Raw genomic sequence first — 18883 nt, 5'->3', positions numbered from 1 at the left:
CAGCTGAAGGCGACAATATTACAGACTGCAACTCTACGCTGGTAACTCAGACTTTGGCTTTGTCAGTTGATGCAAAATGAAGCAGCCCGGCAACCGCAGAATGAAAGCCGTCGAAACCAAAGTCAAGCTTCGAGGTTCTTCTGAAGCAGAGAAACCATCTAATGTATTTACATGACATCATCTAGATGGTCAAACATTTTGTACTCAAAGGCACAAAGGAACTGAGAGAGAACATGACATTACCAGTGATTATAGCCTGTGATAAGTTTTCATTATATAGTTTGTTATACGCCATATTAGTTTGCAATTAATTTGGACGATAATGAGTCCCTTTGCACATTATGTTCACACACAGTAGACACGACTACCCCTAAAAATACGTGCTGCACAAGGAATTAGGCTAATTTTAGTGTACGGCTTTCTAAATGCGTGTCAGTGTGAAAGTACAGGTCATTATTTCCTCTTCAGTTCTCAGTTTTCTGCCATGGTTTAATGAGTCATCACACCATGGGCATTAAAATATCTGATCAATATTCTATTTAACATAATTCAATGTTAAAAACAGCCTCATTTCAAAGGAACATACGCAACACATCATGCGGCGTTGGTGGAAGTCTGGGTACAAGTTTATTACACGAACAAACCTGATGTGTTGGCAAAGAGTGATGGAAATTTAAAAAGACATTACAGACGATTGTTCAAAAGTGCATTTATTAAAGTCATTCTTTTGGCACTTACCACACAGTTAACATAAAACAAAAGTGAGCATCCCAAAAAGAAAAGAGTTGTGTCAAATTTACTGCCCAGCAGAAATTCAAAATGTTATGATTAATAAAGCAGCTTAGTTTAGAAATGTTGCAGCTGCTGTGATTGGTTTCATTTTTCAGTCAGAAAAGCAATAATAATAAAATAAGTATTAATATGATATTAAAGTAATGAATAAATATTATTTTCACTAACATTAGGGAAATTTTCATTTTGGACAATTAGTCCCTGAAATGGGCGAAAAAAAGTGGAGCTCTTTTTCTTTAAGGGCAAGAAAATACTGATAATAAGAGATGCTCACAAATTGTTTCATTAGGACATTATTACACAATTAAATGGATAAAATACTTCACGTAAAAGTGACATACAGTATAAAGATATATATAAAAAAAAACATGCAGCACCAAGATGAGACTAACACAAAGCAGCTTTGGCGACAACGGAGATTTTCTTCAAGGAAAGGAGGAGTAAAGGTTTTAACTTCAACAGCTCAAGGCATCGTCAGTATAAGAAATCGAACATGCAGTAAGCTTTAAATTCTTAAAAAAAAAAGTGTTTAAAAATTACATTACAAAATTACAGAAAAGGGTTCAAGGAGTAGACACAAAATGACGTATTATTTCAAGTTAAAGGCAAATTGCTGGAGAATATCATTGAATCATTCCTTAACTTTCTGGTGTTCTCCTTGGACTTGTCCCAACGTACTGCTCCTAATGTAAAGTCTCAGGCACTGTGTCGTGTAGACTCATTTGGACAAATGTGTTCCTTCATCTTAAAGCTAAAATTTGGTCTGGCTGCTTGTTGTGGCTAAGGTACCGGGTGAGATTTCAATCCTGACTTGATGTCCAAGGGTTTTTCACAAAACAAACGTGAGAGTAGTCTTTACTTGTATGTTCAGAGTTGCGCCAGCTCCACACACGAGTGCTAGTGCTTTTTCTCGAGGTAATTTGAGGGAACCCATCCTTTCCTTGGTCTGCCATTGTCAAGAACCTTGCAGTACCACCAGCCATTGGGGTTTCTTTCAAGAACCTCCAGACTCGTCCCCTCAGGAAACCCCATGGTCTCCTCGTCGCCATGGTAATCTGCTATGGAGACATACACCTCTCTGAGGTTGTTGTGGATGATGTGGGGCTTTGGTTTCACTGTGGACACAGGGAGGGCATTCTTCTGGGAGCTGAGACCGAGGGATTCAGAGCTACCGGTACCAGATCTGTTCCTGTTGGAGAGTGCTACGTTGTTTTGTGCCAGGTTGCGTGGCACGGTGCCAAAGGAGGCATTGCGCCGCACCGTGGGGCTGACGCGTGGGTGGTCTGTTGAGTTGAGGGACTCGTTTCTCCTGAGAGAGCCAACAGGGCTGGGACCATCCCTGATTGGGGCTGAGATGAAGACAGATTGAGGTCTGACAACCTGCTGCTGTTTGGTGCTGTTCTGTTTGAGTGAACCAAACAGGCTGGTAGGTTTGGAGAGGCCACCTGGAGGCTTGGAGGGGATGGGTGGGGTGACTTTCTTCAGGTTTTGGTTGATGTTGTTCAACGCTCGCACCCTTTGTTCGTTTTTCTCCAGGCTGTTGGACTTGCTGAGGCTTCCAGGTTTAGTCGGGGTGCCATCAGATTCAGACCCTGCCATATCATCTTGTTGTCTGACGGGCTCCAGGAAGTAAGTTGGAGCCCAACCCTCGGTATCTCCCCAACGAACATACCACCAGCCGCTCTCCTGCTTCTCCAGCACTTCCACCTCCACTCCAGCAGGGAAGCTGAGCTCAGACTCTTGGACTTTCTCATAGGGATCTGTGGTGCGATACAGGCAGCAGCCTTCCAGGTCAGAGTCTCCCCGACTGCCTTTGGAATAGATGGAGGAGAGATCGGATGTGCTTTGAGAAGAGAAGGAGTCCTCAGAGGAAATGACTGAAGCTGTCTCTGAATCCTCACCCTTAGCTTTGGTGCCATTCTTCAGCTGCCCTGTTGGTCTCAGCTGTCTTCTCAAGGTGCTGATGTCCATCTTCTCTGCACTGGACGCCTTGGCTAGCTGTGGTTTGGGCCTCACCACGGGTCTGAGCTTACTGGAGGACTTGGTAGAAGAGGGTGCCTTGCTTTCATCCTGTTCTTTCTTGTGTCTGGACAAATCTGGGGTGGACTCAGTACAGGCAGATTTAGGACTGGATGCCTCCTCAACTTTGGCTGAAAATGGGCTCCCGTTCAAGTCGATCTTGAGCTTGATGCCTGCAGATCTCCATCCACCCGGTGCTGCGTTTGCAGTCTTGCCAGTTTCTGACAGGACACTTGTCTTAGAAGAATTTGAATCCCTGCTGCACTGCCTCTCTGGGGTCTCCCTGAATGGCCGGAAGCCATCATTCTCATAGATACACTCTTCCTCTCCCTCTGGCTCCCCCTCCGCCTCGTGGCTGTCTTCAAATGACTCACCCATCTTGAAGGAGGCACTGTGGAGGGATGAGGCTGGAGAAGGTTTGGAGGACAAATGAGATCCCCTCTCAGAGGAAGTGTCCTCATTCTTTCCATCCACCAAGGAACCTACTCCCCTCAAAAACTCAAACTCAGACTCCATGTCCAGATCACCGATGGCAGGGACATCATATTCTGGTTCTTCATACACCGGCCTCCCAGGAGACACAGGAGATTCTGGGGCCTCAGACCCAGGGCTGCTGGGCGGCGCTGTCTCCACCGAGTCCTGTTTTTTGACAGGTGGAGCTGGAGGTGGAACTTTTGGGCGGCACAGAGTGCTTGTCCTACGATTCAGGTTAGGCTTTTTTCGTTTGTCAATGTAGGAGCAGGGAGCCCAGCCCTCTTTCTCTCCTATCTGGACGTACCACCAGCCACCAGAGTTCTTCTCAATGACCTAAAATACACATAGCAAAAAAATAAATAAAATAAAAAAATGTTTAGTCTAATAAAAACACTTTATCACACATTTTCCCCCAAGATGTTCTCTTGGAGAAAGCAAAACTCCCCAAACACAGTCCAAAGGTGAACAGAAAAGGACATAAAATAAAACTTATGATCCGAAGAGTACTTTAAAAATATATTACTTACCTCTGCTTTTTGTCCTCCATTGAAACTGATGCCATCAGATATACAGGACTGGAAGTCTGCAATGGTGTAATACTCTGCTTCAACTGTAGGGGGCTCTGGTGGGGAGGGCAACTGAAATCCCTGAAGTGAAAATGAGGTGGACACAGTGAAAAGTTATTGGCAGTGGCAGGAAGTGTGGAAACAGGATTTACACAGATACTGTGTAATTGACTTTTTTATTTATTGTTCCTCCATATCTACCCTCAGATTTTATGTCTTATTGTCAAAGATTATACCAGCTTCTTTTTGTCATTTCTAGACAAGGTATCTCCTCATGGGCCCACAGGTTTATCTAACGTGAGGATTAAATCAAAATACAATCAAAGAAAAACAGTCATTGCATATTAATGAATCATCATTAACAATGTACCAATGTATAAATTATTCACACCTTTGTCAACACATTTCTATAAATATATTTAAACATTTAATAGCCATTTTCTGCAAAATTAATAATTTCACCTTTAATTATTAATTTTGCTTATGCCTATAGTTCGGGTTCTGTGTACAGCACATTCACTTGCAGTGGAACGCATTTATATTGGTGCATTTACTGTGATTAAGTAAATAAACTGAATATGTCTCCCACTACTTGTTGTTGTGATTTCATGAAGAGAAAGTAAACACAAACTAAGCTCTGAGCCAATTAACTGGAGAGAAATTCAGTCCTTATACTTTGCCTTTGATGCATCTTTCTCCCTAAAGATTGTTTGGTCTGTTCTTCAGCCATGAACAAAAGAAAACCGCTCAATCTCTGTGATCTTTATTAAAAATGATTAACCAACTAGAGGGATAGACAGATGGCTAGAAAACATCAAACCATCTTACCAGAGTTGCATCCCTCCGAGGAGGAGGTTTTTGCCTGAGAACGGGAGAACCTGAGAAAAAACAGAGAAAACAAACATGGTCTCTTGATTACATTTAATAATAGAGTGAGAGACTTAGAAAGCATCTGTCTAAGATATCCGAGAGTTTATAACAAAGGACCCGGCTAACCGATTTCCACTCGATGTGGGGCAATGCGGGCTATAGCGGGTGATGGCGGCTCTGCTTTGCTTTTTCCATCCTGCGGGGCATTGACAGGGCTGGAGTCAGCGCAGGGGATCGGCAAGCTGATCTCCTTCCTGCCGACCTGGGGGCTCTCCGGGACGCCTTCAGTCTGCACATCCTTCTCGCTCAGAGCTTTCTTGTTAAGCAGATTGCTGATCTCCATGATGTTTCCGATGATCTCGACGGGGCCTGTCACCGTCTTCTTCCTGGGGGAAAAGTCATCCTTCACCTTTTTGAGGTAAGAGGCAGGAGCCCAGCCCTCCTTATCCTGGTACCTGGGATCAAGGAGGATCAAAGTGGGAAGGATATGATCATCAACGTCTGTGACAAAGAAAGGAAGGAAATGTGTGAGGCAAGTGTGCAGAGGCGTACCTGATAAACCACCAGCCTTCCAAGTTCTTCTGAATCACTTCCACTGTGACTCCTTTCTCAAAAGCAATTTCGTCCTTCCCCTGGCTGGAGTAAGGCTGCACAGTTACATACTTCTCTTCTGCCAAAGCCAAGGAAGAGAATGAGAACAAAACTAAGAATTAGACAGCTGTAAAACCACCTGAAAACAAAATAATCAACAGAAAAGGAAGAGTGAAAAAAATGCTCAATAAATCTTCTCAACAGACGTTATTTTTGTATGATAACATTGCAGTAACAAGAGACTTAACTGAAGAGACAATTAGCATCACATTATGCTGCAATATATTTAGAATAGATTTTCTTTTGAGACACTGGCACCAGGGTTGTTATATGATACCGGAGCAGAGGTGCATTGTTCTTTATCTGGATCTACTTACTGGCAGTTGATTTAGCTGCCAGATGTGCGACTGGATGCGTTGCATGTTTTTTGGCGCATGAGATTTGTCTATAAATTTTTTATGAAACCAAGGGAACTTTATGATGCAGTGGGTAACTACGAGACATTAATTCCTGACTTTGAAAATATATATATTTCACCAGCGTAGCAGTAAGAGAAGTATTTCTCCGCACAGAGTTGCACAGATGGGACAGACTGTGTGTTAAATAGTTGTTTAGCAAAAAAAAAAAAAAAAAAACACAAAAAAACTTCTTAATGGTAGTTTCCATGGAGCATGAATTGTGACAGTGGAGCATTGAGTTCCAGTCACAAGAAATAATACCCATATTCCCCAATATACACAGTGTTCCTTCTACCCAAACAGATCCTTTTGCGTAACTGATGGGAGACAAAATATTAAGACAACGTCAAAGTAAAAAAAAAAAAAAAAACAAAAAAAAAAAAAAAAAAAAAAAAAAAACTATTATCTTCTCATTCTTTTTTAATAAACATCCCTCCATGACAGCTCAACAAGGAACCACTGCTAGTGGAAAGAGGAAATTTGGCACGAAAAAGGCTAAGTTTGAAAAACACCCACATTATTTGACTCTCCCAGACTTCTTCAGCCTTGTTTTAGCTTCGGCCGAACTTGACGAATGACTTTCTGGACAAAATGAAGACTATAAATTTTGTCCCCCAACACTTCAGGCACATATTGGCATGTGAGTTTTGTTTTAAGACCTTCACTTTCCTCTCATTTCCTCATCCGTCATCTCTCTGCTATCAACTGTCCAATAAAGACAGAAATGCTCAAGAGATACTGCCGCGTTTTCTTCAAAATGTGATTAAATGAAATGTGCCATATATATCTCGCCCGTCTAACCTAATTTCTGATATACAAAGGGTACTGACCATGTTAAACCATAGCACATGAGCCACACTTGTGTCCCCACAGTGTCCTTGGCACTGTGACAGGCAGCGCCTCCTAACTCAGCACATAATGGTGAGCAGAGGCATCATGTTGATTTATGCATTCCCATGAGGCCAAGGGGCAGAGCAAAGTCATCGTTTCCTGTCATTATGGCAGTTCCTGTCTGAACGCAGCGAGCACAGGGAGAGGAGCACATAAAAAGTGCTGTTCTGTGTGTCGCCCTGGCAGTTTGCATACAGGAATCAACAACGCGGCGACAAATTATTTAATTTTCCTTTGCTCCACTCATTTCCAAGGTTATGCTGAGGGATAGTAAGTCCCATTTATTTGCACTTACTCCATGGATAAAACGCATTTATGTGTGCTTTATTTTCCTCTTGCCTGCTTCTTCCGGGCCTCTTTGTGCCGGAGGTCGGTAGATTGGTTTCCTCTCACCAACCTCATTCAAAAAAACATTGTGCAACGGAGGGAAACACTGAATCAGATGTTATGTAAACCACAACATGCACGGCCTGCATCGGTGTTGTAAATTATTCGTGTGGAGTCAGCAGAATATCTTTCTTTTTTCTCTATCTTTCTTTCTTTCTTTTCTTTTTTTTTTTTTAACGCAAAGCAGAATTTAAGTCATAGGGTGGAAACTAGTCTCTCCCCACGCCATAGAGCAGAGCATGCACAGCCAAGCGCAAAGTTTGGGCTGAACTCAATAGCCTATCCTCACTCCTCTGTCAGCCGTCCAAATGCATCTCCTGTGGAAAAAATAAAAAATCTTTGGCCTGGGTAAGAAGAACATGTGCAGGATTGTGACCGAGAATGTGATTTTCTTGCTAAGTAAGCGAGAGACTAATAAAGTTCTTTGTTTATCGGTCAATGGTGGTTGCTATCTGCACCGCAGCGGGATAAATGTATGTTTCTGCCACACTTCGATAGAACAAACACTCATTAGAAATCTACATACACGCTTCATTCGCTCATAAAAAGTAAAATATGGCTCTAAAATGCAGCATAAGGCATTCCAAAGTCTATTACGCAACTGCTTTCAGAAGAGAGGGTAGAGCTTTTTTATTTTCTGTGATTCTGAGAAGATTGGTTTTGGCACACTCTGTGTAATTATAACAAAAACGCTTGCATGGAGCAATTTTGTAACATAATTTGAGCTTAGCATCAATAATTGGTGTCTATAAAGTTGCTGATTTCACCTTAGTTTTCCAGCCTCATTTCGTATTAACGTCAGTTAGTGGTTAGTTGTGGTGGGTTGTTGCTCATGATAAATGCTTGGAAGACAACACAAGAGTGAACAAATATGTGGAGAGGGACGAGCGGAGTCACGTGATAAGAGACAATAAATAACAGAGAGGGTGAGGAGAACAATAACAAAGGCAGGGAGGGAGGGAGGGAGGGAGGGGGAGGTGATGCAGTTCACCTCGGCTCTGCTGCCTGCTGATGACGCCACCCAACGTCCATCTCCGGTCCAGCCTCTTCAGATGAGCCTTATGTCGCTTAGTAACTGACGCACATATGGTGACCAGACGACAGCGAACAAACAAACATAGAGACATGAAGAGCAAGCACAAATGTTACACAAAGCGCACAGATGACATGGATCCCAAAGAGCCCCGTTATTAGCTACATGGAGGACATGAAGAACAAAAACACAAACATGGTGGACAGTTAGAGAGGATGGGCGGAGGTTAACAGAGGAAATGTTAAACCGAGACATCTTCTCCGTGGCTTGTAATTAGGATGTTGTTAGCATGGTTTTTCCATCCTGTTGTGTTAGAGCATCTGGGACACACATTGCTGCTGAAGGAATGCCATCCACTTAATAGAACAGGTGACGGCAACACCAGCTTTAGTCCGTAAAACGGTGGAAATAGAAGTCAGGTGGCAAGAAATATAACAGGATCCTTGTCTTCACTAAATACCCAACTGATGGTTTCGGGTTAAAATACACAACATTTTGAAAGCTACAAATATGATACTATTACAAAGGCTCGGAAATTTAAATGAATAATTAACACTTTGCTGTTCTGTTGACATTCTGGACGGAGAATAAAATCTAGGAAAATAGGAAGTGGCTGTGAGCTGCGAGCTAACTTAGCTTTGCACACACACTACATGTTTTACCTGGTTTCATTCATCTAAACGTAAATCAAAGTGTAACAAGATCAGTTCGGTGTTTTAAAGGGGGTTATGCATTTAAAGGGTGGTTTTTAGGCTACCATCCACTTGTCGCCTGGCAACTGTTCAGATCCAGGAAATAGTCAGGCACATGTGCCTCCCATACTGTCTTCTCACACAAACAAACAAGGCATTGGTAGGCAAATTTGTTGACCGGAATAGATGTTTCTCCCTTTTTCCCAGTATTTACGTGAAACTATCTGCATTAGCATCTTGCGTTAGTATCATATTGCCATCATGAAGTACCACTTGTCCCATCTTACTCCATGCTAGCAGGCAAACAAGCAAATTTCCCAAAAGCAACATGTTTACTGCTGCGTAAAATATCTGCAAAACCAGGAGGAAGATGAGGAGCACAACAGCCTCTGCTTTTTAGCTTTTTCGAAACAACCGTCACAAATCCCGTTTCCGAGAAATATGGGCTTTTTTCTGTCAGTGCGGTGGTATAGACTGCTGAACACCACAGAACTGACAAAGGGATGCTTTATGAGTTTCATGCCATTCCCGTGACTGACTAGACACATAAACGCTAATTACACTGACAGATTGTGCTTCCCGAAACCCCCTGGCAGCAAACAAACTGCAGCTATCTCTAGTGGAGTAGATAGGAGTGGTCTGTGTAGACATTTACGGTGCACAAGTGTGTGTGTGTGTGTGTGTGTGTGTGTGGTTGTGCATTGGCGGTAGGTATCCATGTTGAAAACGTTTGTTTGTTGATAAAAACGGGGAAAAAATGGGGCATTTAAGCATATCACAAAAACACTGTTTATCCTCGTGTATTCTTTTACTCCCTCCATCATTGAGTCATAAGATATACAACACCAGGGGGATCCTCAGCCCCATTATTACAGCATACACAAATTGTAGAGCAAAAGATGTTTGGCCAGAGTGCTGGAAAATCTTGGTGTTTGTTTGGAAGTGTAATACGCAACTTAATTATTTCCGTGCCTCCAGTTTGCCGGGTTTTTCTCTTAACACAATGTTGCATAAATCTTGATGAAGATGCTGATCAGCGCCTGTTAAAACCATCAAAGTTTGAGTACACGACACGGACCGAGCTGTTTGTCTGAGATTAAAATGTTTTCTCCAGTAATACTGAAAGTCCTTGAGCCGCCCATAGATTGCCTGATAAGTGCATCTGACAGGGCTGTCGACTCGACAATTTCAAGCACTACATGGGCGTGTTGGCTGTCAGGGCTTTGGATCCATCTCTGAGTATTAGTAAGATCACGAGCTATCCACAAAGCAGGCACTGCATGAAATACTGTAAGTTAATGTCAGAGCTTGCTTAAGTTTTAATCTAAACAGCATGACTCAAGAAATATTCTGTTCGACTGCTGATGAAAACACATGCCTCTTTCATGAGCTCAGGCCCTGGCGGTCATATCGCTTAATGCTGCACTGTATCTTTCCTCTACAGTGCACTACTGTGCAGCACGTCGCTTCACAGATTGTGGTCTGGTCTCCGCTAGAACTCCCATAGCACCTCCCTGCTGTTTACCCAGATCTGAATCTACACTCTGTTAAAGCCTGCTTATGATGGCAGGTAGACAGAGGGAAGTGTTCACACCGCCAGCGGTGGAGTAGGGCCCAGTTTTCTCCATGCTGTCACAGATCAAAGGCCGAGGAAGGTGGAGGTGGCGTCTGTGTGTGGGTATATAACAGAGTGTGTGAGGTTTGTGTGTCTGTGTGCGTGGGTGGCCGGAGACAGGAGCAGTGACTTACCTTCCCCGGCTTTAGAGGCGCCGAGCTCCAAGTCATCCCGTGTGCCGCTGTGGGAGTTGAGATAGGTGGCGGGGACCCAACCCTGCTCCTCTGCAGTGCTGACAAACCACCACCCTGTGGAAGCATAAAGGAGAAGGAGACTTAACAAACACAGAGATTTAAATGCATTCTGAGGTCTCCAGTATTTGTTGAAACTTTGGGCCTGCGATTCGATCTCCACCACAAAAAAGAAAATCTTCACAAAGGCAAATGAAAAGCCAACACAGATGACGTGCACTGATGTGAGCATAGATCTTCTGGCCTGGCTCACACCCCTGTTAAATCACTTCATCTTTGTTTTAGTCACTGAGGCCTTATTTGAAAAAAAAAAAAAAAACTCCAATCACAGGATGAGCTTCAAATGAGCATGAATATGAGGAGCATGACTGTGTTGCCAAGAGAATCAGAGAGCCAAGTACATCAGAGGGAGCGATGCCTGGCTTCAGGCTCGGTTCGTAACAAGCCTTTGTTCGACCTGTGTCTCATCAGGATCCGTCGTGATTTCAGCGGGCAGGACACTGCTGAAGTCGCTGCACTGGCCAAAAGCAAATCAGAGTTGCAGCTGATTTGACTCCTGACAACTTTATGACAAATGCCTCAGCTGGAGGGGAGCACATACAAAGTCAATGTTTATTCACTTTAAAACCAGGCCCCTAATAAAATGAGTGACACGTTAGATGAGGTGTGCCGTTTATATCCCTATGTATACTCATTAGAAATCTGTGCTAAATCAGGCACTTCCTCTCAGCTCTCACGCCACATTCTCAAGCCTGTATCAGCACTCGGGGAGGGATCGGAGTGACAAAGCTGGCAGAGAAACCGTCCTGCTCGCGGCATGCCACACACACTATTTGTTGTGGTAACGGGAATACAATATGGCTGACAGCTGTCTGGACAACCCATAAAGAGCACAGGGTAGTTCCATGACACTTTCACAGCTGGTCCAAACCTCCACTGTACATTTTTCTACACAAATAGCGTGTTCTGAGGTAGAGGCATTAATATGTATCAGTATGTGTAATGATAGGAACAAGAGGAAGATGCAAAACGTAATTGATGAAAGAGCAAAATTCTGGGTTGCCAATATCTCAAAAAGATTTAGTGTTGTAATTATGCTCGTAATTTTTGAAGTCGTGCATCACAATTAGACAGGTAGCAATTAAAGGACCTTACAGATAAGGGAGAGGTAATTAAGGTGGACGGGAAAGTGCACAATTTTCATCAGAGTTGAAGACTTGCTCTGTTGAATTCGCATCATGTGCAGTGAAATGATGTCGTAAAGCCACTTTAATAAATACACAAACCTTCGCACCTGCTAGATGGTGGCGTCTTAGCTGACAGCAAAACAAACCAGCAAACAAATTAACAGTTCCTGAATCTGCTTCTAGAAAAATAAACATCAACCAATTAATAAAAGCTTTTACACCTCTACATTTGATAGATTGGGTGTGGAGAGAGACAGGTGGTAAAGGAGTGAGAGCATAGACTGTATAAAGATGGATGCTCCTCAAAATGAAGCCAAAGCAAGTAGAGCTCCCCCTGGTGGATGGGTGCAGTACAGTTCTCCCTCTGTAGCTCCACCTCCTCCCTGTTGGTGGGACTAAAACACTGAAATACATGTCAAAACATTTTTTTTTCAAGGATGGTTTTAGACAGTTGATATAACGTTGTCCAAGTGTAATTTTCTGGGGATTTTTTTTAGAATTATTTTTTAGTTGTCATGCCAACCACCACTCCGTAAAGCATCCTGTGGGTCTATGAGAGTTGGGAAAAAACAAAAACAAACTAATAATCAAACATGGCCTTGTTACTGATGAACGTAGAGCAGAAAGCAGTATTAATTAAATGAAAACATCAGTCCGTATCCCTGGGAAAATAGTGTATAATGTAAGGAAGTGGCATTGCCCATATTTATATACAGTCTATGGGTGAGAGTGAAGGGATGACATGCAGCTAAGGGCGCTTTAGTACTTACTAAAGCCTAATTTTATGGGTCGCCACAAACCCCATGAACCGAGGCTAGAACATGCACCCTTTGCTGCATGTCGACCCCTCTCTCTCATCCATTTACTTCTTGTCTCTGTCTTCTACCACCCATCAAAAGTCAAGACTTGAACAGCCAACAATCGACTTTTCATTACAGTTTTTTGGAACTCCTCTGGCACAGATGACCATGTGATCGGGTATCAGATCTCTTTCTCACGCAGTTGTCATTGCGCTGGCAATCTCAAATCCTGATGGCTACCATAAATGAATCAGGTTGACGTTCTGAGCGTAATGAGTATCCGGCCTCCAAGACAAGCTGGACTCTAGAAGAACTACAGACATCCTGCTGACAGACTAATGAACGATTCTCTCAAAGGAAGCACTAACATCCAAAATCTTTCCAGGCCACTGATGAACCTACACATGCAATCTCTGTACGTCAAGGATGATTTATTTAATCAATGAACTTCTTAAACTTCCCACACACGCGCACACGTACACACAAAAAACACATTATCAGATGTACCATGGGGCTATTTTGCATGAGGTTGTTATTTGGCTTGACTGAAGCTCAGGGACGTAACAGGCCATGTAATGCGCTCAGTCTTTGCAACAAAGCTTTGGCTTGAACTAAAACCCCTTGTAAATAAATCCAACAGAGAGTATGAGCCACAAAAAAACAAAACAAAACAAAAAAAAGGTAAGAGAAAAGTCAGAGCTTTAAATACCGATTCCTTCGTCCCACAGCGGTTGGAATTTGAGAAGTGTTATCTCTTAGAAGTGTTATCTGTTATTTGACATTAATTAGCACGACATCCCCATTTTAAATCAAGTTAATTGTGTCAAAATGCTGCAACAGTTCATTACGTCTCTGAAAACGTTCAAATAAATCTGATGTGTTTAATGACCAGCAAACGACAATGTTGACAAGCTACATTAATGGCACATTAAATTAAATCGACCATTATACAGTAAGGTCAGCATAGAAACAGTAAATATATCTGGAGCGCTTACATGTGTGGAATGGCGGTATGAAAACACCGACATTCCAGCTGAGGGGAAATGTCATGTTCGCTTCAGCAACACTTGATGGAAATGTATAAATATAAGAATAAGATGCAGGAATGTAGTTTAATTGTGGGCACTTAGCTGTCAGTTTGAATCTACATATGCAGCTGAAAGCATGACGCAAATACTGTTACTGAGGGCCGGGGCGGCTTCGGGTGTGTTTTTCAACCATCCCTCCATATGGCAGGTGCTTAGGCTGAGTTCAGTGAACCTCAAAAGAAGCAATAAAAAGTACCTTTAAAATGCACACACATTACGTAACTGCTGCTTTCCCGGTTGTGACATGTTTATATCAGACACGTTGCAATTATTTGAAACACATGGAACAGAAAACATGCACACAATCCTTCAACAAGAGACAAAAAAGTGACGAAAATACAGCTGTTAGAAAGCAGTGTTTCAATCTTTGTGTCAATAACATATATGCCATTTAATTTATCTATCTATCGATATGTGTACGGATTTCAAATGAAACCCGCCCTGTAATTGCCCCATGTTATCATAATTCTCCTGGAATATTTCTCCATAGGGGCGAGGAGGGGATTGTGATTGTTGACTTTGGAAAATGTCAGCCTTATATTTGACAGGGTTATCATCACCATGACACAAAACAGCTGCTACAAAAGAAACAGCTGTTTTGTGGGTCCAGCCAAGACAGCGGTGCTGCAGCATGACACAATGCCTAGCATTTCAATGAAATCATATGGGTAAGAGTGCATGGCGAGTTTAACGCCGTGTTATCAGGAAGGCTCCAACGCTGTGCTGTGGCCTCACATGCACCTTCGAAGAAATGTGAGTGCTTGGTGTTTTCGACCCAACCACAACTGTGATTGGTTCAAAATGCATTTCCTCCTCCAGTGATCGGACAAGGACAGAAGGTTCCCCACCATCTACTCAAACATCAAAGCCTGCAGTCTGCATCGTCATACAAAGACTACTATGGACAATAACATCCCAAATCCCAAGTAATGAAAACCAACGGTGAAAAAGCTAAAGGGTGAATGAAGAGATGGATTCAGTTGCCAAAATGTGAAAAATGGCAGGTAATGTAAATATGATTATGAGAGTAATGCGCTCTCCTCACTATCGATCATCTGTACAGATGTTGGAGAAATGAATGAAGAAAGCATACCTTAGGTCTGGTACACTTATCTGCACATTTGTCTGACTCTGATCCTCCCACAGCAGACATACATGCTAAGCTCCATTTCAAATCTACACCTGCATCTTAATATGTATTTAAGCATCATCTCCTGTCTGCATCCCAACCTGCTTTCTCCAAGTCTTCCAGTCTCTCTATAAAAAGTTAAAAATCTTGGAAAGCTGCTGCAGAGTTTTAACCACAAAGGGGAAAAAAGAACACAGCCAAACGCTGACTGGCAATACGCTTTGCTAAACATTATCCAACATTAGAGCTACTCAGTCAACATCCTGAGTAAATCAAAAAAAGCTTTTAAAGCGTTTGAGCAGAGTTTAGTTTTGTAACGCCCACCAGTTTGGAAGCAGTGGTTACATAAGACAATGGCTCAACCCACAAACCTCCAAGGGAGGTCTCGTATAACACCACCACACTGCAGGACCAGGACCACAGACATCAACCTCAAATGTCACAGGCTCAGAAAGGAGGAAACCAAACGGTTTGTGTTTCTTGCACTACAAGGACCCTAAGAAAACTGGCTATGTTTAAAGCAGAGGACAAATTCTAGTGTGTACCTCAAGCTTATGCCTGTTGTAATCATGTTAAAACTATTCTGGTTCCTTATTTTAAAAAGAACAAGGAAACTACTATGCCAGCCTACTTTAGACAACATGAAATGTACGGATCCAGATTGAAAAGTCAGACTTTTCTAATCTGTGGATGAGAAGTCAACAGAATTATTTGACTATTATCCATAGAGTTGAGCCAAGAGTTGGCTGGCCTAGTAAAACACAGGGATATAATATGAGAATCCACCTCCAAAATTCATTTAGTATCTGGTAACTCCTCACAATCACCACTTGTTGCCTGGAAAATAGTTGTTTCCTTCAGTCGTGGACAGAATTAATCAGATCAAATGAAATCAAATGTTAATTGGTGAGCTTTAAAGGTGCCGCCAGGTGGTACTTTAATACAAATGAACAGGTTTAGCCGTGTTCCCTGGTAATTATGAAAAGCAAATCTGCTTCTGGATATAGATTCACAGGAACAAAAGTTAGATCAAAGCTTACTTTGCCCCCAAGTAAGCAAAAGAGTAAGTAATATTCATGTGTTCCACCTCTAAAGATCAGCCAGCTAAAACTGATTCACAGTAAAAGCCTAAAAAGCAAATAAGAGAAAGGTGTTGAATTCAGAAAACCAGATAAAAGAAAGCCAAGGCAGCACAAGAACAAACTTAAACAAAAGAAGATATGAATGTCACGTTTTATTAACTGACTTTTTGCACAAGACACAATGTGACTTGAATTGTTCTGCAGAAGCATGGAAATGCAAGGCAAAAATAAATAATTAAATCATTTCTTCTTTAGTATTTATTCATGTAAGCAGATGGCCACTCGAGACATTTATGGCACCGTCCTCCTAGTTAACCTACCGTTTATTCTACCCCTGCGAGTGCAGATGCAGCAGGCAAGCAAATAATAAGAGCAGGCAGTAATAAGCTCAATTTGTCTGTCATACAGTATCTGCCATCTGGAAACTCTATCAGCTTTAAGACCCATGCCTCATTTTTACTGTAATCAACAACAGATTCCCAGCTGCAACAAAGAAGCTTGATTTATACAACTCTGGTCTTTTCCTAAGGTAAGCGGAAAACCTATAAAACAAAACTGCAATCTATGAATGGACTCAATCAGCCCTGACACCTGAACAAACGGCGTCTGTAACATAATGTGACACTGCAACTCTCCCTAACGTCCGGCTCATCCCTCAACGTTTATCATCAGGACAGACGGGCTGTAATGACTTTTTTAAATCAGCATTGATGTTTTTTGGTTTCGGAGTACGAGTGAAGAGTTCCTCGTGGATATGAGAACCACAGATTCAGCAGCACAGGGAAGCTTTTTTTTTTTTTCTTTCCACGACCTGAAATGATGAGGAATGCAGGGGCTCAGCAGTCCTGCAGATATCTGACACCACTGTTGAGTAGAGCAGGAGAAAACCCCATTCATTTCCAGCTTCTGTATTTATTAACAGTAGATCCTGTATCAAAGCACAGGGGGGGAGGCATACAGCCCAACACACACACTTCCAGTTTTTATAAAACACTGGGTTTCGATTACCTTGGTGGTTCTGGGGCGAAGAGGGAAGGGGGGCAAAGCAAGCACAAAACAACTTTCAAGAGCTAATGTTGACCTAAGGAACAACCTTCACTCCTTCCCGGCGTCTGAAAGGATCCCCTCATGGTTGGAGCGAAGCTGTACCCGGCGGCTTGTGTGCTCTCTAGGCTCCAATGATTTTGGAGACACAGCCGTCCTTGAGTGTCTGAAATCCCACCCCTGAAAAACCCGGTTTAACTCAATGGTCAATTCTTCATCGTGAGACAGGGGTACCTTTTCTTAGCTCAACAGACTGACACATTATTACTACTTTAACCACTACTTAAATAATGTTACCGGCCCTGTTTTTCATCTGCATGACAAGATGTAAGGAAGTAAAGATAAAAGATACAAACCTCCTGTTTGGATTCCCATATCTAAAAGTGCAGGATGAGGCAAATTTTCTGGAGATGGTCATTAGTACTTCCTATGTTAGGCTGAAAGAATGTGAAGGACGGGGATTATTCTGAGTGGATAATGTGTCTTCCATCTGCTGCTTGCAACTTAAAAAAGACATTTAAGACTTGGCACATTTTCTGCATCATGTCTTTGGTGGTTCATCGACAAGAATTATAGGGTTTTTCCTCTATTATACAAGGAAACGTGGTCATGCTGAAACTGCACATACCGAATTGGGAAACTAAATGTTTGAGCACTAGCAGGACTGGAAGCTCAACGTTGCCTTTTATTCCCCTGCACATCAATCAGAGGCAGAAAAACTGGAGGTATGTGGTCACATTTGCAGGAACAACAGGAGTAAAAATCTGCAGTTTTCTTATTAACCGAGTGTTAATGTACATGTTACAAGAGAATAAAGTCATCTGCCATTCTGAAGGGGTCTAATCTGTGCAAAGACATAGTTTATTACCTTAACTTGCTTGTTTTTACCTGTGCATGACAGGTTTACATCCATGTTGTTTCCATGTTGCTTTGAGCTAAACGCTAATGCTAACAGTGACACATTGACAGTACTAAGATCTGTTGTATTTTATCAAGTCTTATCCACGTTCACCATCTTAGGAAACACGTTACAGGTGTTATTGTAAATAATAATGTCACTTTTCTTTCTAAGCATCTTTTCTGAGCACATTGTGGAGCTAGATGAGCACTTAAATATGAGTCGATCCAGTAGTTGTTGAGCATTTCACTGAAGCCAAAAGTGCAAAACTCCTGGTGACATTAGAGGTTTGGGGGCAATCAACCAACCAATTTTATTAGTATCCATCTAATAGCAATCTCTGAACCCACTGGCTATCGTCTCTTATGACTTAACTTCTACTGCTACAGCCAGTGCAAAAACAGCTAAAAAAATAACTGCAACAGGGCTTTTGGTGCAGTCAGTCGATATCCAGATAACAGATAATTGCTATAAGACTTGCAGTCCCATGTGCCAGTAAGTGTTTACAGACTAATTAGCAACTTAAGATGCAAGAGTGGAGACAGAGTTAAGAGGCCTGTGGCACTACGCTAACGTACTTTTTCTTTTCTGCATTTGCTAAAGAAACTTGTGTTAGTTTGCTCTCTGACAAATATGATAGAGTGCCCTTTTGCACTTCACGCAAACTGTTTTTCTGCATGCAGCTAAATCCCACTCAAATATGTTTATTAAATTCAATTCAGACGATCAAATCTTAGCATCAAAAGTTTGTCCCTAGCCAAGAAGTGCTGCATACTAAAATGCATACACTGTATCTGTTTATAAGGGTTCATTTATTAGTTGATGAGAGGTTTCATTCAAGACCAAAGTATTAGACTAACTAGTACCCATGCTGTTTGCAAGAGCAGAAATAGTTATTGAAAAAACTATTATATTATTGTTAGCATCGACAGAATACAGAGCAGACTCTTTAGAAGTAATGTTAACTTTGCATCCTGGGAGCAAACTCCAGATGAAGAAAGATCAGCCTCTCTGAACATCAAACTCCTGCTGCGCTCAGCCCTGAGATCATCTTGCTTCCAGCCTGAGAGCGGAGG

General features: G+C 42.2%; 1 protein-coding gene across 2 annotated transcripts in view; it reads right to left on the bottom strand.

Annotated features, from left to right (window-relative positions):
* Window positions 1-694: 694 nt before the first annotated feature.
* The window catches only part of sh3pxd2ab (SH3 and PX domains 2Ab), a 50700-nt gene continuing 32511 nt past the window's right edge, over window positions 695-18883 (bottom strand). The window contains exons 8-14 of one of the 2 annotated variants that reach the window (XM_047602790.1): window positions 10523-10636; window positions 8040-8123; window positions 5274-5391; window positions 4848-5176; window positions 4680-4729; window positions 3813-3932; window positions 695-3618 (exon numbers count right to left, since the gene is read on the bottom strand). In XM_047602790.1, the coding sequence (XP_047458746.1) occupies window positions 1690-3618; window positions 3813-3932; window positions 4680-4729; window positions 4848-5176; window positions 5274-5391; window positions 8040-8123; window positions 10523-10636 (2744 nt within the window). In that variant the 3' untranslated portion in view covers window positions 695-1689. The remainder of the gene's footprint in view (window positions 3619-3812; window positions 3933-4679; window positions 4730-4847; window positions 5177-5273; window positions 5392-8039; window positions 8124-10522; window positions 10637-18883) is intronic. The other variant, XM_047602791.1, reaches the window with a different exon arrangement.

The sequence above is a fragment of the Mugil cephalus genome, chromosome 13 (assembly GCF_022458985.1).
Source record: "Mugil cephalus isolate CIBA_MC_2020 chromosome 13, CIBA_Mcephalus_1.1, whole genome shotgun sequence".
In the NCBI taxonomy this organism is placed as follows: Eukaryota; Metazoa; Chordata; class Actinopteri; order Mugiliformes; family Mugilidae; genus Mugil; species Mugil cephalus.
This window is presented reverse-complemented; position numbering and strand designations above follow the sequence as displayed.